Raw genomic sequence first — 22017 nt, forward strand, 5'->3', positions numbered from 1 at the left:
GCATTACAATTAGAAAGATCATGTCATAGGAAACATGTGTACTTAATTTCATGTTGTTTGGACTTCAACTTCATCAAAAACTACCATGACCAAATACTTTAACCTGAAGCAGGAAAGACAGATGAACGGACACACAGACCGATAAATTTAATGCTCCTCTTCTATTATAGGTGGGGCATAAAAATATGTTCTCTGTTTGCACAGACAACAATTTAAAAAACACTTTCCAATTATAAACAACAAATCAAATGTTATTTTAATTTTAATATATGATGATGATGATTTAAAATATGAAGCTCTGTGATTTTATGTTTGATCTAAACCTTGTTGTCTGGCTTTAAACCTTGACATTCTTGCTGGTTTGTCTTGTACGATTCCAACATTAGTGTCACTGGAGGATTTCATTTGAGTTGACCGCTCAACAACAGAATCTGAAAATGCCTGAAAAAGAAAAAAATAAATAATAAAAAAAAATGTTATGCCTTCATGATGACAGCCTGTATTCTAAGATGAAAATTATACTAGTTTTATAACCATTTTTTAATTATTTTATGTCAAGAATATAGTTGTCAACATAGAATAACACTTTATTTTGGACATTAAAATGACAAACATTTTATAATGCAAGAAGTTGCATACACTTTCTTTGACAGTATTGCAGTATTGTTGACTCTGGCCCCTTTTCTGACTTACAAGTGAGCAGAAGCAAAGTTTTGAAAATGTCCAAAATGACTTTTAAATTTTCTAGACCAAGGTTTCAAATTGGGAGCATTAAAAAAAACTTACAACAGGAGCAGGAACAGGTACTTCATCTTTACTATCACTGGGCATCAATGTTACACTTTTCTTTGTCTGACGTTTTTCACCATCATCCTTTAGTATAGACCTTGGTCCTGATGTAGGATAGAACTGGGAGTAAATGTCGGCTGGAGATTTAATATCAGTCTCAGTTGCCTCCGTATCATCATCATCATCTGTATTATCCACTTGTGAAGCTCTCTAAAAAAGAAAAGTTAGATATTATCTTTTTAATCTCAAGCAATCATTCTATCTGTTCTTTTTTTATTCTATGTTTTCAATAATACAACAAAAACACAAATAGTCGAAATGGAAAGTTACTGGACCTAAGGGTCAGGGAGTCGAAATGGAAAGTTACTGGACCTAAGGGTCAGGGAGTCGAAATAGTCCTCAAAACTGATATGAAGTGATAGTAAAGAAAATGTCATTGATCAATCAAAAGTAGTTCCTATCAAACTAACTTAAAAAGAAAACTAAACATTGAAAATTGTCTTCTACTAAGGAACGAGATCATAAAATCAATGAAGGATAAAAAAACTTAATTCAAATAGTGTTGGGGTGGGGGTCAAAATTGCTGCAAGTTTTGTTAAATTGACATCGATTTTATATATATCCTTATGGGACAATCAATTTTTCCCAAATTAAGTTAAGAGGGGGGGGGGGGGGGGGGGGGTAGGGGGGTCAGTGAAAGAACTATATGAGTTAATTTTGTTATCCTTCATTGAACTCTTGATGTCATCCCTTAAACTTGCAGATAAAAAGTATATCATTCCTTCAAAGAAGACTGTTTATTTACTTTTTTTGTTGCAGTATGTGAAAATTTGATTATTTTTGTCACAGATCTTGGTTCACTTCCCTCATCATCTGATTCTGCACTTTCTGATGATGATTCCCGAGCCTGTGAGTCATTGGTGTCAGCATCTCCAGAATCTGATCCACTTCCAGTGTCAATACTGAGAATGCTATCATCACTATCATAACTTTTGTGTAGTAGTATTTCATCACTTGTAACCCTATGAATATATAACAACACAGTAATTTTTTTGAAATTCAGCTTATTAGTTGGTTATAAATAATATATATATTTTTTTCATAACCTATAAATTAAGGTAACAAGTACAATAACAACATTGTTTAAATCACGAAAATGATTTCCACTTAACACTGAAATTTTCATTTATATCATGGTGGTTGTAAAGTTTTAAATTGCAAATGCATGTGCTTGTACATTCATGACAGGTTTTCTAATTCAATGAACTTTTAATTAGAAATAACAAGTCCAATCTTCAAGCATGACAAAAAAAGTGTTGAAAACTGATTATTTAACTGAATTTTCTCAGTACAAGGACTCTAACTATGCACAAAAACATTAGACCAGAATAAAATTTGAACTTGATCTGTAATTTGTTATGATTAAACTATATACCAATTATCAATTCAATATCTGCAAGAATGACAAAAAAAAAAGTGTGGAAAACTGATTATTTTAGTGAATTTTTTTAAGTTAAAGGACCATAACTGTTACTCTGCACAAAATCATCAAATGAGTGATAAAATAATGGCAAAAATCTGAGTTGTTTAAGAAAAGGTGAGTAATTTCATGAATAAATAAATAAATAAAGATTCTGTAATCATACTTGTGCATTTCTCTTTTCTCTGATTCAATTCTCTCTAATTCATCTAGTCTATCCCATAAATCTTTATCTGTCATAGTTATGCCCATTTCTGATGATTCATCTGCCTTTTCTTTAACAGTTTGTTTGTAATGCTTGACATTTTTCTTGTGTTGTGCTGTTGAAATAAATAGATAAAATTATTTGAGCAAATAAATTCAAATAAAAATACTTATTTCTATTTAAAGGTTAAACTAAAATATCTTATCTTTAACACTTTTTCTGTAAAATATGAATATTTCAAGTAAGCTAAGAAAAGCCCAAACTCTCTGTTCAGAAACCTCTCAGCAACAAGACAGTTTCTATCAGCTTACAAGATATGAACAAACCACCATCTTTAGACTAAGGACAGGACACAACAGACTCAACCAACATCTATACAAAGTCATATAAGTTGTTCCATCTCCAATGTGTCCTTGTGGAGATGCAGAGCAGGATAATGCACACCTCTTACAGTCATGCAGGATCCATCGTGCACTGAGAGATAAGATATGGCACTCACAAACACCACTTTAAGAGAAGCTATATGGACCAGTGGATGTCCCACAGAAGACTACCAGATTTGTTGAGGAGACTGGTATGCAAGTGTAAATGCAAACAATGAGAAGAAAAGCCAAAACTCTGTTTCAAATGTCTTTATGCAGAAAAAGTAAGCCTCATGTTGTCACTGTACAGTGTATTCCCCATTTCCATTCTCAATTTTAAGTATTTCTAAAATAATGTTTAAATCTATAACAGAAAACATATAAAATCAAAATGTATCAGTTGTGATAAAATAATTTGTGGCGTTTTTTTTTTCTTTCTCAAAGTGAAAAATCATTATCATTATCTATATTGTATTATTTACCAATTTGAGGCGATTACCAGATTAAAAGTTTTCTTGGAATTTCTTACCTAACTCTTAAGGGATATCAAAGAAACTTTTAACTTCAAATCAAAGATAAGAAATTTTCACACAAAACACTGAAATCCCCCTCCTTCAATTTGAATTGCATTTCATGAATTCTTTGAGGTATTAATCAATGCACAATTATTTTTCCAATTGACCTAAGTTATCATAAAACCAACAACCTAATTGAAAAATATCTTTGACTAAAAGATTATCTCCCCATTAAAAATGACTTATCCAATTAACAACATTTATTTACAGATTAACATGGTGTTACATAGAAGCATGCATTATCATTGTAACCACAGCAATTATCAAATTATCTCTTAATTAATTCACACAGGTGCTTTTAAAATAGGTTCAATTACAGGTATAAAATTGTCACACTGTTTACACTTGAACTGTAAATATTTGGAAAGGGAAAAATCAGATTTTTACATAAATTGTCAAAACAATATGACATTTACAAATACTATCACTTACAAACAAACAAATAAAGTTGAAAGGAATTACAGATAAATATATAAATATAACTAATGGAATTATGTGGATTGCATAAATATATACCTTAAATAGTATTTCTTTGTTCAAATATTGTTAAATATTACCCAAATTACTTTAAACATGGTCACACTTTTGGTCAATTATGACAACAATTTAAGAGTAGCAGATGGGTCTCAATTATATTTACTCATACATATTTACCATAGCTTTATACCTATTACATTATTCAATTGTTGAGAGACAAATACTATAAATACAGATTAGAGAAAAACTTATGTATATAAATATTGTATATTTTGCTACTGAAATAAAATAATGTCAGTTGCTCAGCAGTCACTTTACTATTTCTATCAATACTGACATATAAAAATAGTTAATAATATTGATTAGATTTTTGGTGTTTTAATGCCACTTTTAATCACCCCATTGAGGCTATTTTTTGGCGGCCAGTTTTATTGGTGGAGGCCCAGAGGAAACCACCGACAATCGATAGGAACACTGACAGTCCTAGTCAATTTAGATTGGAGTCTAGTGCACCTGCACGAACGGGATTCAAACTCACAACCTCAGTGTTGACTGGCTAGTGATTACAGTAGTAACTACTTAGACCACTCGGCCACCGAGGCCCCAAAAGAGTTAATGTATGGCCATGTGAAAGATGCTAACTGGAATTTGGACTAATCAAACTGGTCTTTTGAGGATAGGGTCATAGGCAATCATATTCTTTTTTTTTTCTTCTAAATAAACCCTTGAAATTTTACAATAATGCTATTTGCTCTTAAGACAGAAACTGTAGTCATAAATATTAAGGGATAAGCACAAACATGCCACCTAAGATAAGTTCTCCTTTTGTTTACATATGTATACAGAAATATATGCATTAGACTCAAATACAACAAATTCACCTTTCCACTTTTTTTCTTTTTCTTCATTGTATTCCTCAATTATATCAAATGTATCTGTTTCCTGCAAGACAAACACACCAGTTAAATAAACAGAATGAAGAAACAAACTTTCTAAACAAAACTAAAAAAAACACCTCAGAATAGGTTTCCATGAGACACAATTACCAACTCTCACAATCACATTTCCAATGATCTGTATTCAGTAAAATTATTATGAAAACCCTAGTGTGGTACAAATATTTATAAATAAATATATAATATGAAATCTAAGACAAGTTTTTAATAATTGAGCAAATAAAGACCATTTCATAATTCCTGCTGATATTTCAAAAAGATCCATCTAACTTTTTGTAAACTTTTTCTAATGTGTCCATCCTTCCAGACAGACACAGCATTCATAATTTTTACATGCTTGTTTACAGGTTACCAGTCAGCAGGAAGACATGGAACCAGTCACATCATTCTGACTCCAAGCCTGGCACCAGTCTTTGCTTTTCCTTCTTATTGCTGCATGATATGCGGAGAAGCAGTAAAAACCAATTTAAAAGTCTTTGGTTTGACTAAGCCAAGGTTGGAACCTACAGCATTTGAGGCAAACACCCTACGAAGAGACCATAGAGGTGATAAAAAAAACCATAGACTTGGCCTTCTTTCATTTCCTAATCATGTAAGAATTATTTTCAAATATTAAGTTTTCTTTTCTTAGAGTCAAAATTTAAGATAACGAGTTCCATTACATCCAAAATTTTCTAAAGAAAATAATAAAATACTGTAAAATTTCAATAGTTAAAATACCTTTGAAAATTGTCCTTTGACAGCATCAAGCCTTGGCTGAAGTAACTCCTTCTGTTTATGCAAATTTTCTATCTCCTTATGAATTGCTTGAATAAATTAAGAAGGATCTGGTCATTACAAGCATTTACATAAAAATATTTAATAGACAAAAGGATGTATGTTTAACTTTTATAATATAAGCATAATAAGTATGAATTTAATCTTACAGCTTCAAATTTTTTATAAATGTTTTTTTTCTCTTTCAGCCAAAGTGATGTAAATACAGATTTTGGTTTATAATCTTAGCATATGCTTTTTTTCTGAATTTCATTGTCACCTGGTTCAAATTGTCTTATTTCTATTAGAAGGGAGATAACTCTTCTTCCTTTTTCAAAAAAAGCAAACTGTCCAATGAAATGATCAAATGTGAAAATAAATTAGATGTTTCAAATACCTGATAAATGTTAAAACATATCACTTTTATTTTCCTATAACTTTCTACCGATTTTATTTGGGACAAACTCTCTCACTCTTATGTTGAGAGACACAATCTTAATTTAATATTTATTCTCTAAGTGCTTCAAAAATTAATGACAATATGTTTATTCTGTATTTTTTATGTGTTGTAGAGTTACTGTCTTATTGACATATATAAAGAACAATTTTATTCATGTGATAATAGAATAACCACATTCATACATTTTTGTATCTCCATTCACCCCAATTACATAATGATATGCAAAGAGAGATAACTCTAGTTCAAATCAAGTTTTGTTTTAAAACATCAATATGAAGTTTTACTACATTATCATCAGTGTCTCATTGAAGTATACACAGAAGGATCTTTGATTCCTGTTCTGTTATAGTATAACCACATTCATACATTTCTGCATCTCCATTAACTGCACTAACATAACAATATGGGATAATAATGAACCATGTAAAGAGGGATAATGCTATATCAAATCAAGTTTTGTTAAATAACATCACTATAAAATGTAACTAAATTTTAATTAGTGTCTCATTACTTAAAACAGAAGGAATTTTTATTAATGTTATAGTATAACCACATTCATAATTTTTTTGCGTCTCCTTCTTCTGCACTAACATAATGATATGGATAATGTACAAGGAGAAATCACTATAAAATCAATATTCAATTTTATAAATTGTAATTGGTGTCTCATTGAAGTACATGTATACCGGTATGCAGAATTATTAATTATTCATAGTTTAATAATTACATTAGAATGCTTAGATGTATGTTTCATTGTGATACTTTATTCTGATTGGCTAACTGCACATCATATGTTATTCCGTAAGCAATTGTATTGCTCAATAAAACTTTTCATTCATTATAACACGTGGTCCCACAATAAAGTGCACAGGTGAATTAAATAAAACAATAATAAAATTCGTGTTTTCATGATCATTGCTAAAAAAATGTAATTATAAGTATTGAATGCTTCTTTTTGTAACTTCATAGGGTTGTAAAAGCGTTGACCCTGCGCACATTTTTAGTATGAAGCGCTTCCACGCTTCATACAAAATGTACTTCGGTCAACGCTTTTACACTCCAATGAAGTTACAAAAAGAAGCATTCAATTCTTAAGTATAACCATATTTATACATTATGTATATCCATACACCACACTAACATAATGAGGAAAATTAACCATGTAAAGAGGGATAACTTTATTTCAAATCAATGTTTATTCCTAAACACCTATATCAAATTTTTCTAAATTATGGTTGCTGTCTCGTTGACTATAAGAATGATCTTTTATTCGTATAAGAGTATAACCACTAAATTATGACTGGTGTCTCATTGAAGTATACACAAAAGGATATTTTATTCATGTATTAATATAACCTCATTCACACATTTTTGCACCACATTTACGGCACTAACATGATATGGATAATGTACAAAGAGCAATAACTCTTATTCAAATAACTATTTTTATAACATCAATATTCAATTTTGCTCATTTATAATTGCTGTCTTTTTGAAGTATACACACAAGGATCTTTTAAGAGATATAATAGTATAACTATTACTACATTCATACATTTTTGTAACTCTATTTTACATAATGAAATGGATAATGTACAGTGTAAGGAGAGATTCAAATTCAAAATATTTGTTTTGTAACTTTACTAGAATTATCTATGATTGCTGTCTCATTGAAGGATCTTTTATTCATGTAATAATATAACTTCATTCATACAACTTTTTTTTTATCTCCATTCTCCCCATTCACATAATGATAATGACAATATACAAAGAGAGATAACTCTAATTATTTTTTTTTATTATTTTTTTTTTTTTATTAGATATCAATATTTAATTTTACTAAATAATAATTGCTGTCTCAATGACATATAAAAGGAAGGATCTTTTATTCAAGGTAATAGTATAACCACATTCATACATTTTTGTATCTCCATTCAACTTACTTTAGTACAATATAATGTGGATAATCATAATGAATCATGTAAAGAGAGATAACTCTAATTCAAATCAAAGATTTATCGCATTAGAATCAAATTTATGATTGATTGATGCTTACTAGATTTGAATTGAGTTTAATTGGAACCAGATGTTCCGCAGGGTGCAGCTTTATACGACCGCAGAGGTTGAACCCTGAACGGTTGGGGCAAGTATGGACACAACATTCAAGCTGGACTCAGCTCTAAATTTGGATTGTGATTAAATAGTTGACACAGCATAGGTTTCTGACACATAATGAATGTGGTCTAATGAACTTAAATTTTTTTTTGCCTTTGAGCAATTCACTATGCTGTTGAATATTAATCCTCTCAAAAAAATGTTTGAAGAAATTTTCTTTTTATTTATGAAATCTGTAATGAAAAAAATTAAACCCCCCCCCCCCCAATTTTTTTTTTCACATCCCCCTTTCCCTTATTCCAAAACTGATCTCAATTCAAATTTCTAATGGAGTTTGCAACAATAACTACTCATTTAAATACATATTAAAATGTAAAAAAAGTGCTCGTTATCATTGAATGGTAAAGATTGTTTTAATTTACCCGGTATCAGTTGGTAGTAAAAGTGAATATACATTGTATATTGTATAAAGCAATGATTTGAGTTGATTCAACTACTATTCTGGACAAAGAAAGATAACTCTAATTGAAAATGTGAAAATTTCTTGCTATTGCACAATATTGTGCAATTAGATATTTCTTCCTATTGCGCAATACTGTGCAATTGAAAATATTTGCTATTGCACAATACTGTGCAATTGAAGATTTCTTGCTATTGCGCAATACTGTGCAATTGAAAATTTCTTGCTATTGCACAATACTGTGCAATTGAAGATTTCTTGCTATTGCTGAATACTGTCCAATTGAAAATTTCTTGCTATTGCACAATACTTAATATAATAATTTTGGATCCTGATTTGGACCAACTTGAAAACTAGGCCCATTATCAAAAATCTAAGTACATGTTGAGATTCAGCATATCAAAGAAGCCCAAGAATTCAATTTTTGTTAAAATCAAACTTAGTTTAATTTTGGACCCTTTGGACTTTAATGTAGACCAATTTGAAAACGGGACCAAAAATTAAGAATCTACATACACAGTTAGATTTGGCATATCAAAGAACCCCAATTATTCAATTTTTGATGAAATCAAACAAAGTTTAATTTTGGACCCCGATTTGGACCAACTTGAAAACTGGGCCAATAATCAAAAATCTAAGTACATTTTTAGATTCAGCATATCAAAGAACCCCAAGGATTCAATTTTTGATAAAATCAAACTAAGTTTAATTTTGAACCCTTTGGACCTTAATGTAGACCAATTTAAAAACGGGACCAAAAATTAAGAATCTACATTAAAGTTAGATTGGGCATATCAAGGAACCCCAATTATTCAATTTTTGATGAAATCAAACAAAGTTTAATTTTGGACCCTTTGGGCCCCTTATTCCTAAACTGTTGGGACCAAAACTTCCAAAATCAATCCCAACCTTCCTTTTATGGTCATAAACCTTGTGTTTAAATTTCATAGATTTCTATTTACTTATACTAAAGTTATGGTGCGAAAACCAAGAAAAATGCTTATTTGGGCCCCTTTTTGGCCCCTAATTCCTAAACTGTTCGGACCTCAACTCCCAAAATCAATCCCAACCTTCCTTTTGTGGTCATAAACCTTGTGTTTAAATTTCATTGATTTCTATTTACTTGTACTAAAGTTATTGTGCGAAAACCAAGAATAATGCTTATTTGGGCCCTTTTTTGGCCCCTAATTCCTAAACTGTTGAAACCAAAACTCCCAAAATCAATCCCAATCTTTCTTTTGTGGTCATAAACCTTGTGTCAAAATTTCATAGATTTCTATTTACTTAAACTAAAGTTATAGTGCGAAAACCAAGAAAATGCTTATTTGGGCCCTTTTTGGCCCCTAATTCCTAAAATGTTGGGACCAAAACTTCCAAAATCAATCCCAACCTTCCTTTTGTGGTAATAAACCTTGTGTTAAAATTTCATAGATTTCTATTCACATTTACTAAAGTTAGAGTGCAAAAACTAAAAGTATTTGGACGACGACGACGACGACGCCAACATCATACCAATATACAGTACTCTTCAAAAATATCGATTCGATAACTTTTTTCTCCGATTTCCGTGTTTCTCGGAATCACACTGAGTACCGCGGATTTCACTCCTAAAATCCTCCAAAGATTCTCTCCCAACACCGCGTGGCTGTTAATTGGTTTATTGCCCATCGGATGTACTTCAAATTAACGACGCGTGACAACATAATTGGATTACCCAGATAATTTACCTTTGAACATTTAATCGATCTTGGTTGCACAGGTGTGCTTTAAAATCACGGTATTATAAATTGAACAAATGTTTTCCTTTCTTTGACAGATAAAGATGTGACAATATCATTTAGAATAAGATAATTATTATCCTTTATATTTGTGTCTTATGCCGTTATCTTTAAAATAGAACGTACATACGAAAAAGTATGAAGAAAATTGTTATTTTGTGTTTCTATTACAGTCCGGTCAGGTCATACATTGTGTAACTGTGTTCTTTCAGCAAGGACGATTTTGCCACAATTAGTTTCTTTTATAACTTATTCAATAAGCAATATCAGCGCATTAATTGTTCATTATTAAAAAATCAACTGGCTAATAAAATCATGTTGTTTTTTCGGTAACCTGATTCATCGGATCATCAAGTAAACTTAATTTATTGAGCAATGTAAAATATGATGTTTCACAACCTCGGTACATTTATACAGACTTGAATAATTCAAATTACGAACAGAAACTGTTAAATGACAACTCTGAGGGGGAGGACAGGGGTAAGGGAGACAGGGAGAAAGGGGGTAGGAGAAAGGAGAAAGGGGGTGGGAGAAAGGAGAAAGGGGGTAGGAGAAAGGAGAGGAAGGCTGGGAGAAAGGAGAAAAAGTTAGAGAAAGGAGAAAAAGTTGGAGAAAGGAGAATTTTTTTTTAATTTATCTCAAAAGGAGATGTTTTATTCTAATGGGAGAAAGGAGAACGGGGGTAGGAGAAAGGAGAAGAGGGGTGGGAGAAGGGAGAAAGGTACCCCCCTGTCCTCCCCCTCAACTCTGTTGACAAAGGAAATAATTTCAAGTGATATTGATAGTGCTCGTCATTTTCGCATTTTACGGAACGGTTTTCAAATTGACGAAAGTATTTATATCAATTTCGTCATTTGAATTTGGAAAGTGAAAAATATTTTCACATTAATTATATAATAAATGTACTATAATTCTACCGGTGTTTGACAAGTTTATGACGCTCAATCATTTTACGTTTACAAAAGATGTTAAAAGTTGTGATGAATATCGGAGTTTTTCGGAGTGGCTCCGACATTTTCCTCGGTGTAGGGTGTGGGAGAGTTGGTACTCTTGAAGGGTTCAATTTTTGCGGTCGTATAAAAAGTCAAAACAGAAAGTTATGGTGCATATTTATTCATACTTTTGGATGTAAAAGAAAGGAATTCATGCAATATAAACATTATAACTCAACCTCCATTAATGATTAAATGGAGTTCAATTTATTCACAAAATATTAAAATATACAACATCTTCAGGAGTTGCAATTAAGTTTATGTCTACAAATAAACGTATTCATATGTATCTTAGAATTTTTTTTTTTGGCTTTAAAAGTAGAAAATTAAAAATAAAGTACCAGTATACAAAATTAAGAAATTTACAAAAAAATCTTAGCAAGGAGCAAGAGCACAATAATCCTTTGAAAGCATGTTGTGCACTTCCACTTACATTTGGCTCTTCTGTCAATAATTCCACATGCTTGCTTTGCTGATCTTTCAACAAACCAGTTTTCCCCTAGAAGGACAAGAATTTCATTGGTATGGACTAACTTTCCAGGTATGAAAGCCAGAGGACCAAAAGGAACCTGTAATAAAAGAAAGTCAAAAATAAAACAAAATGGCAGTGCTACTCTGATTAAACTGATTGATATACTCTGAGCATGCCTACTTATGGTAAATATTATGTGATTTAAATTAAATTATTTTGTAAAAATCAAATGTACAGAAAAAAGTCTGATCATTAATTCATGTTATAATTATTTTACTGCACAGGAAAAATGAATATTATACAACAAAACTAAACTTCATATACACAAGTGTTTTGAAACCACTTTTTTTGTGAAAAATATTTCATTTTAGAAAAAAATCAAAATTTGATTGATCAATTTGACAAATAAATGCATGAGACCTCAATATCTGATACCCCTAAAAAGCATATCTTGTATTCTACTGGATATTTTATTTCAGGGTTTTGCCAAAACCTATAGAAGATTTCTTCTTTATTATCATTTCAATTTGTGGTTAGCCTACAAATGTATATATGGACAAACGATTTGGCCATGTTGACACAACTATAGAACTTGTCCTGCTGATAATTTTAAGGCAAATAACTTCTATTTCAAAGGAGTTCTCTTTAAAATAGTTAATAATGTACAATGTAAAATAAAATTTCAAAATAAATATATAATAGATGATTAATGATGAGGACTGATGCTATAGCTGTTTGGCATGTTTAGTTCAGGTGAATTTCAAAAGGAAGAAAACACATTTTATTCATTTATCATGTATGTTATATATAAGAAGATGTGGTATGAGTGCCAATGAGACAACTCTCGATCCAAGTCATAATTTGTAAAAGTAAACTATTATAGGTCAAAGAACGGTCTTTAACACATAGCCTTGGCTCACCGAAAAGCAGCAATAAAAGGTCCCAAAAATTGAAAAAATGACTATTGTACTAACACAATTCAAACAGAAAAACCAACTGTCTAATCTAAAAAAAAAACTGAAACCAGAAACATTTATGAACCACATCAACAAACTACAACCACTGAACTTGGCTTTTAATTATACTTTTGTGTTGATTTGACCTGTATGTTTACACATGAAAAACCATTAGAAAAGTATTCAAAGATGACAGTGAAACATGAACACATATGTCAGAGGTTTGTACCAGATTATGTTGAAACTACTTTTTATCAATTTAAAACATTCATTTCCATGGTTAATTTTCATCATTATCTGTACTGCAAAATTTTAGAAGAAATGTATACACTGAAAGTCCTGATCATAAGCTGAAAAAAATCCTCTGAATTAACCAGAGTAATCAACACTGATTAATTTGAATTTCTGATGATTTTATTACATTTTTATCTTGTTCACTTAAACTTCACTCTGGTTATCAACATGAAACCAATGTGTTTTTTAAGAAGCTGAATAATTCTTGATATAAACAAAACTGACCATAACATCATGAGTTACTTTGTCTGGTAATGTCTTCAGTCTAGTTTTTAATGCTTTGTAATCTGTTCTAAATTTCTCCCTGAAAAGATAATCACTAGTATTAAAGTTAACTTACAATAGTAATGTATGTTAAAAGCAGCAAAATATTTTTTTTTATTTTACTGCTAATAAAGTTCCCTATGTATTATCATGTCAGTGAAAGTATAGGCAAACATGTCTACTTAACTAATATAATAGATATAGGAACATGAGGAAGATGTGGTATGAGCGCCAATAAGACAACTCTCCATCCAAGTAACAATTCATAAAAGTAAACCATTATAGGTAAGGTACAGCCTTCAACACGGAGCCTTGGCTCACATCGAACAGCAAACTATAAAGGGTCTCAAATATCACTAAAGTAAAACCATTCACTTAAAATGAATAAAAACAACACCCACCAATTACCGCACGGTAAGAGCTTATTATGGTCGACATATTTCGCCAACAAGGGTGGCGTCTTCACGACAATTTTATACATGAAATCAAACAGTGAAGTACAAATTTTTTATCGTTTTATTTTACTTTTATAGTGAAAGACAACTGTGAATAACTTAAGGTATCCACCCACTATTACCCAACCGCACCATAACCACTTCAGGTGTTGGTTCATCTTGTTCAAATTCAACTTAAAATGAATGTTTAAAAAGCAAGATTATCTTTGTAAGTTGGAAACTGATATGATATGAAAGTCATGATGATAGAAACTTTGAACAACATGTAAACTTTCTAAAAAATTTGAAACTTAAGACTTTAAGATGTTTCATTTCACAACTTGTTAATGTCCCTGTTTGTAGTTGTGTTTTAAAGTTAGGGATTTCATGTTTCCACAAGTTAATTCAAACCTTTCCAAATTCTTTCATAAATACAAAGACTCGGTCTTCTTGTAAACTGAGTTTTACTGTGCGTATTGTTGTGCGTTTGTTTTTTCTACATTGGCTAGAGGTATAGGGGGAGGGTTGAGATCTCAAAAAATATGTTTAACCCCGCCGCAATTTTGCGCCTGTCCTAAGTCAGGAGACTCTGGCCTTTGTTAGTCTTGTATGATTTTTAATTTAGTTTCTTGTGTATAATTCAGAGTTTAGTATGACGTCCATTATCACTGAACTAGTACACATATTTTTTAGTGGCCAGCTGAAGGACGCATCCAGATGCGGGAGTTTCTCGCTACATTGAAGACCCATTAGTGGCCTTCGGCTGTCTGCTCTATAGTCGGGTTGTTGTCGCTTTGACACATTCCCCATTTCCATTCTCAATTTTGGGTTAATGAGGAAGTTTGAGCATTTATCAAAAAACAGGATATCAAGTTTGTATTTTTACTGTCATATTGTTTATAAAGCCTGTAAACTTATATCTGATCCATGTAGAAGAATCGATCCTGACCTCTGATTGAACTTATTCTTAAAGGTTATCAATTTAACACAGTGGTAAAATATTTAAATATTTTTATTGTTGCTAGTACTGTTAACTTCTTTTGAAAATTTAAAACATGATTAAATATTTATTGCTACAAATATAGAATAGAGAATGGAAACGGGGAATGTGTCAGAGTGTAAAAAAACAGACTAAAGAGCAGAAATCAAACCAAGGTCACCAATGGGTGTTCAACTCAATGGAAAAATCCTGCAACAAAGTCCTCTAAATAATGTATAATTAGTTCAATGAAATGGACTCCTCACTAGCCTTAAAAGCATACAAATGAACCAAAATTAAAACAAAACAATAGACTAGAGGTTTCTGGCTTAGGACATGCGCAAAAATCAAAACCCTCCCCTCATACCTTTAACCAAGGTGGAATCAAAAATGGTTTTGGGATGTATAAGTAAACATCCACATTTATCTGACATGTTTATTTTCTATTTTGAAATTTAGGTTAAATTCCAACTTTCCTCCTACATGTCAATACTTCTACTCATCCGAGTTTTAGACACAAATGTGTTTGACATGAGGTTCCACTATATAAAACTAGAGGTTCCAAAGAGCCTGTGTCGCTTACCTTGGTTCTATGTGCATATCATAAACAAAGGACACAGATGGATTCATGACAATATTGTGTTTTGGTGATGGTGATGTGTTTGTAGATCTTACTTTACTGGACATTCTTGCTGCTTACAGTTATCTCTATCTGTAATGAACTTGGCCCAGTAGTTAAAATATTTTGTAAAAAGGACAAGGTATGATAAGGTGCATTTTTGGCCCCCTCTTCAAATGACTTCATATTCAATCCATCACTAGTCTATGCATAGTGACTTTAAAAAATGTTGAACATTTTGTGTTTATGTGATTATTTGGTTGCCTAGCAACGGGTTTTATAAAACGAACTATAATATCAATCTTTATTGCAATTGCCAAAGGAAAAGACTTCTGAATCTATTAAAATGAATGGTGATGTGTTACCAAACACTTGAATATTTACTATTGTTGGGTCTATCATTTTAAAAAGTTCTTAATAGTAACCTAGCAACCACAATGTTGCCTAGTGACCACTAAAAAGTACTTTTTTATCCAATGCTATCCTTAAAAAAAAATGAAAAATTCAAATGTTTTTATACAACTCATATTAAGTCGACTCCTATATTGATATATTTAGTAACAATGTTTGCATGAAAAAACAATTTGATTTTGTATCTGTATAATCCGTCAAATCAACCCGAGTTTTCCTTAGCAACGCATAGTTAGTTTTAAGTAAACAGTTGAAGAACATTTAAAAAGATGTTTAGTGTCACTGAGTGTAACTTTTAAGCTTGAAACGTGGAACTAAAGGATATTTATGAGTACCTTTAGTGCAAATGTGCAATTCTAATATAATTCTTAATTCAGTGTTTCCATGGTTACACAGGAACGTATCCATGATATAATATCTTGCTTAGCAACCATCGCAAATCAGATAAAATAATTCTTATGCATATCTAAGTATGTATTTTCATGTAAAAGAGAGACAGCAGATACATATTTTTTTTAGTTTTGCATACTGTATAATAATCTAGGATTCTTTGCTGCTAACAACAGCCTTATGGCATGTACCCCGCCCCCATCCCTCTATTGTTATTTTCAAAACAAAATCAATTGTGCATGATCTGGGTTGAGTTCAATATCGTAGCAGCTACAAATGTACGTAGCGGCTACGTAGCTGCTATCAATATCTATGTAGCAGCTAGTCTATAGCTAATCTACGTAGCACTACGTAGCAGCTACGATATTGAACGCGGCCCTGATGAATAGACAATGTTATTTATGACTATATGGTTTCAATTAATTTCCGTATTTTTTTCTTCGCCCAAAGATTAAATAATTTAACTTAAATAAATGGAGAATGTGTCCATTGACATAGGGACTCAGTTGATTCCCCCGCTAACATATAAAGTTATACAGAGACATATCTCAAGAATTTTAAAAGTGACGCTACTAAAATTTGAACTTAAACTGAGTTTTGTGGCAATAATCATTATATATGCATTTCATAACATTGAATTGAGACAAACTCAAGATAGAGATCGAAAAAAAATCAGCATTTTTTTTCATTTGTAAAGGAGCATAACCCTAGAATAGGAAAAAGAAATCACAAAAATTCATACTGGGTCTGTGTTTTGTGGTAATAAGCATTGTTTATAAGTTTCATAACATTTGGTTGAAGCAAACTAAAGTTAGAGAACGGAAACGAACAATTCAGCAAGTTTGCTTTTAGTACAGGGGCATAACTCTTGAACTGGAAAAGTGGCGCCATCAACATTCAAACGCTATCTGTGGTTTGTGGTAATAAACAGTGTGTATAAGTTTTATATCATTTGGTAGAGACAAACTAAAGTTGGAAAACGGAAACCAATTTTGAAACGTACAGACGGACGGACCTATGTATGTATGTATGTATAGACGGAGAAGGGAACAACTTAATGCTCGCTCCGGTACAGAGAGGACGTATGCATGCTCTTTACTACATACGTGGAGCACAAAAAAATAGTTGAGAATTATAAGAGTAGGAATTATTGATGTGTAAACTTGGCTGCTGACTTTCAAAATTTACATAAACGTCCATTTTGATCAACCTTTTAGTTGTAAAATAAATTTTATGCAGTAAAAAGTAGTACCATTCATATTATTATTTAGAACATTGAGTAAATTGGTGCATACTGTACACTGTGATTGTTAAATTGATCTATGATATTGATATTTTTCCACTGGGGCCGGGAGGATAGGGGGCGATGACTTTGGGTTCTTTTACAGTTTTATTTTCAATCTAAGACAAAAGATGAATATATCATGAAAAAGTATAATAATAACATATATATCTTTGGGCAATCCGGAAAATGATAGGAGTCTAGTGGTTTTAGTCATTTTGTTCAATGCATTTATTATAAATAAGATGTGGTATGGTTGACAATGGGACACCTCTTTACTCAAAAGACCAAAATGACACAGAAATTAACAACCGTACGGCTTTCAACATGAGCAAACCCCATACCGCATTGTCAGTCATAAAAGGCCCTGAAATAACAATGTCGAACGATTCAAACGAGATAACCAACGGCCTAATCTATGCAGACAAAAATTAACCAAAAACAAATATGTAACACATAAGCAAACGATAACCACTAAATTATAGGAGTCGGTTTCACAGAAGAAACTTACGACTAAGAATGATCGTAAGTATACTGAATTGTTCATGACTCACAATCAATCTTAATCATAAGTTTTTTTTTGTGAAACTGGCTCCATGCTCCTGACTTGGGACAGGCACATACATAGAGAATGCGGCAGGTTTAACATGTTAGCGGGATCTGAAACCTCACCCTAACCTTGGACAGTGGTGTAACAGTAAAACATAAGAACGAACTATAAAAAAAGGCTAAGATCAATAAAAATACAAATATTACAAATAATTGGACGTGGCCGAGTACTTGTACTTTCCAAAAACAAAAAGACACTGAATCTTTTTGTTCCTCATTATCTAAAAGGTGCTTCTCTTGAGTAAGGAAATGTATTTTTCTACATCCCTTGAGAAGATACACAAAATACAAGTTTAATATATACATTGTCTAAAATTGGAATGGACTGGATAGGGGATGTGTCAAAAAGTGAATTTATTTCTTTTACAAAAAATAGTTGTTATCCTTTTATCGATTAACAAGTCGCACACATAGCAGCTTCTCCTTTTATTTTATATTAGAGAAAAGATTCCAAAAAAGAAAAAGTAAAACAGAAATAAAATAAAATAGTCACAGAAAAGATAGTATTATATTTTTTTAACTGAGACGTTTATCATTTTATAATGTCAGCTTTTAGCAAGTAACAGCTGATGAGCTTATATACGAGAGTAGACGCATGGATTTTCGTTTTAAAAAAATTAAGCATGCATCTGTAATGTATCTTCGGATTTTGAAAGTCGAATTTTGTTGAGATTATTATATAGTATCATATTTGACTTTGTATTTTTTCAAAGGTTTACAATATTTGCATACACTTAATTAACGTTTCAAAATTATATCTAAACCTTGCAGTATTTCTTTTTAATACATGTTATATATTTAAAATATTTATAATAAATTTAATGAGTTAAGATTTTTGTTTCTTTAAAATTATTTTTAAACAAATAATTCAAATAATTTCCTGTATTATCCATTGACATGGGAGGTAATCTTGGTTCTAATTTTGTTTCCAGGTGAAATCGATTTAAATTTCCAGTTGCCATTTACGTACTATGTACACGGATAAAAAGGGTTATAATTTGGTAGGGTCTTTATTCATTTAGTGTTGTTGAATGTACAGTTTGCTGGTTGTTCTTTGACAACACTGCCACTGACATTTTTAAAAAATGATGCAAAATCACATGTTCCTTTTCTTTGCCCAACTTTAAAAAAAACCGTAAACATGATAAAGAACGAAAAAGCTTTTTTTTCCTTCCCGGCATCGAAGTTTTGTAACTCAATCAAGATCACCTGAGTTAAAATAAGATACTCGAGCAGATTCGGAAATGCAAGTTCGTTCCGGTCCTTGGTTCACATATTATCGACGTTTCCGTAAAAACAAGGAATTTTCAGTGTAGAATTATTGAATTTTGAACATGAGCGGACGCGAGTACCACGAATATATTTAAAACAGTGAATTGTTTCCTTACAACAAACAACACATTGAAATATTTTCGTGGTACTCGCGTCCGCTCATAGTTTAAAATTGCTCGAACGGACGGAAAAACTTCGAATTTTCATAAAATTTACGTTTTTCATGAGAAAGAGAGAGGTATTTAATATTTTTTTCACTTGGAAAAAGAAAAGTTATATTGATTTTTTGTTAGATGAGACATTATTCTCTTTAGAAATAGCCATGTTTCTTGGATATTTTGCATTCTAATTTCAACGAAAATGGGGGGCCAGTTGTAATAACTTATCGTACCTTGTCCTTTACAAAATTTTTACAAAATTTATGAAAATTGTTAAAAATTGACCATACATGCCATAAAGGGCAATAACTCCTTAAGGGGTCAATTGACCATTTTAATCCTTTTGACTTATTTGTACATATGTAGGTCTTACTTTGCTGTACATTATTGCTATTTACAGTTTATCTCTATCTATAATAATATTCAAGATAATAACCAAAAACGGCAAAATTTCCTTGAAATTACCAATTCAATCTGAAAATCTGAAAATTTCAGGGCAGATAGATCTTGACCTGATAAACAATTTAACCACATGTCAGATTTGCTCTAAATGCTCTAATTTCAGAGATATAAGCCAAAATCTACATTTTACCCCTTTGTTCTATTTTTAGCCATGGAGGCCATCTTGGTTGGTTGGCCTGGTCACCAGACACATTTCTTATTTAAATTAAACTAAGATACCCAAATGATGATTGTGGCCAAGTTTGGTTAAAATTGGCCCAGTAGTCTCAAGAGGAAAAGACTTTTATGAAAGTTAACGACGACGGACGATGAATGCCAATTGATGAGAAAATATCACTTGAAGGGCCAGGTGAGCTTAAAAAGATGTGGTATGATTGCAATTGAGACAACTCTTCACAAGAGACCAATAGACACAGAAAATTAAAGACTATAGGTCAACATACTGCCTTTAGCAATGAGCAAAGCCCACACTGAAGTCCACACCATATAAACAGCTAAAAAAGGCCCTGAAATGACAAATGCAAAACATGCAGTATGTTTTTTATGTGGGCCTTTATGTTTTTTTACCAGATAGAGGGTATAGCCTGTATCCCTGCACTATATCAGTTCATCATCTTCATGATGATTGATCTGTGCTGATTAACAATTATACAAATTTAATTTGTTGGATGATTCTTGCAAGGGGGTTTCATTGGGGGGTTTTGATCCCAGATCCCACTTAGTGTTTTGTCAGATTCCTGTATCCCACTTACACTAAGCAATTCTTATTTTTTTGTAATTTCCTGTGTCCCACTACACTTCATTTCCCATTTTCTCAGCACAATAATTTGACTTTCACGTGTCACCCTTACAAAAAATTGGCAATCCTGCGTCAGGGTTAGACCCCAATGAGACCCACTTGCAATACAGCAATATATTTTTCAATTACTCACTCCACATGGGAGGATGTGAGGATGCCCCGAAAAGCACAAATGAAGTTTATGAAAGTCGGCGAACATTCCAAACTATAGCAATAAGGTATATTTTTTCTGTTATGTGCACTACATATACTATTATACTATTACTATTTGGGTAGTGCTCCACATTTTTTTTTTATTACTGTCCATTGATCATGTTGATAAAAGAATTCTGATCTGATCTGCATCGGGTCAACATGTACTTGCTGCTAGGTTAATGTGAGTCATTAAAGGAGTAGGTTCATTAAGACCCCTTTTTGGCCCCAAAATATAGCAGTTTTAGAAAATTGTGAAAATGTAATCTTTAAACTATATTTTGGAAAGTAAAATGCTTCTGCTACATAAATATGAGCTGTTTTTGACAATACAATGCACAAATATCGTGTTCTAGCATCATTAAGTCATGCTAAATTACTGAAATCTTAAAAATTTTAGCATTTTGGTTAATTTTCAGACGGTTTCCGTCTAAAATGAAAGTGGCTGCATTCGTGTTCATTCATAATATTGAAATGTAAGTTGTATTTGATGATAATACAAAACATATATAAAGGTTGAGGATGAACACGAAAGCGGCCACTTTCATTTTTGACAAAAACCATCTGAAAATTGACGTTTTTTGGCATATTTGATATATTTTTCATATTCAAGCTTGAATTAGAGCGTTTTTAATGACTAAATCCGTTAAAATCTTTCACACAAACTAATCGAATCAATTGAAATAGACACTTAAGTGTTTAAAAAGTGTCCAAAAACTTTCGTTAGATGAACCTGAAATTTGAGGCCAAAATCGGCCCTTACCGGACCTACTCCTTTTAAAAGCTTATTACCACTGATTAATATTTGCATTTGTTTCTTCTAACGCTATTTCCTGTTCTTGTTTCAACCGTTCTAAATTTTGGCGATTCATTTTTTTTTTGCCTTTCGTCTGTAGTCGCTAACACCATTGAAAAATTTTCCGCGGAAAAATAAAACCCAAAACATTTTCGGATTTTTTCCGACATTAAATTTAACATTTTATTTAATTTTTTCTATCAAATATGACAGCACATAAACA

The 22017-nt window shown here is 31.7% G+C and overlaps 1 protein-coding gene across 2 annotated transcripts; it reads right to left on the minus strand.

The window, feature by feature from the left end:
• Positions 1 to 249: 249 nt before the first annotated feature.
• LOC143079665 (uncharacterized) lies at positions 250 to 21936 on the minus strand. Of its 2 annotated transcripts, none has more exons than XM_076255133.1 (9): positions 21791 to 21936; positions 13353 to 13431; positions 11839 to 11974; positions 5565 to 5650; positions 4770 to 4830; positions 2436 to 2589; positions 1595 to 1811; positions 787 to 999; positions 250 to 441 (listed from the first exon to the last, which is right to left on the minus strand). In XM_076255133.1, exons 1-9 carry the CDS (start codon positions 21868 to 21870, stop codon positions 307 to 309), a joined length of 1161 nt encoding a protein of 386 aa, XP_076111248.1. In that variant the 5' UTR covers positions 21871 to 21936; the 3' UTR covers positions 250 to 306. The 2 variants fall into 2 exon arrangements, with proteins under 2 accessions (XP_076111248.1, XP_076111247.1); XM_076255132.1 differs by lacking the exon at positions 21791 to 21936 and adding an exon at positions 15388 to 15506.
• Between the last annotated feature and the right edge of the window lie 81 nt (positions 21937 to 22017).

Source organism: Mytilus galloprovincialis, chromosome 6 (genome assembly GCF_965363235.1).
Source record: "Mytilus galloprovincialis chromosome 6, xbMytGall1.hap1.1, whole genome shotgun sequence".
In the NCBI taxonomy this organism is placed as follows: Eukaryota; Metazoa; Mollusca; class Bivalvia; order Mytilida; family Mytilidae; genus Mytilus; species Mytilus galloprovincialis.

Coding starts and splice junctions, on each gene's coding strand:
- LOC143079665 (XM_076255132.1), bottom strand. CDS start 15,491: ATGTCCAGTAAAGTAAGATCTACAAACACATCACCATCACCAAAACAC. Junction 11,975..13,352: donor AAGTAACTCATGATGTTATG/GTCAGTTTTGTT, acceptor CTTTTATTACAG/GTTCCTTTTGGTCCTCTGGC. Junction 442..786: donor TACCTGTTCCTGCTCCTGTT/GTAAGTTTTTTT, acceptor TTTCTTTTTCAG/GCATTTTCAGATTCTGTTGT.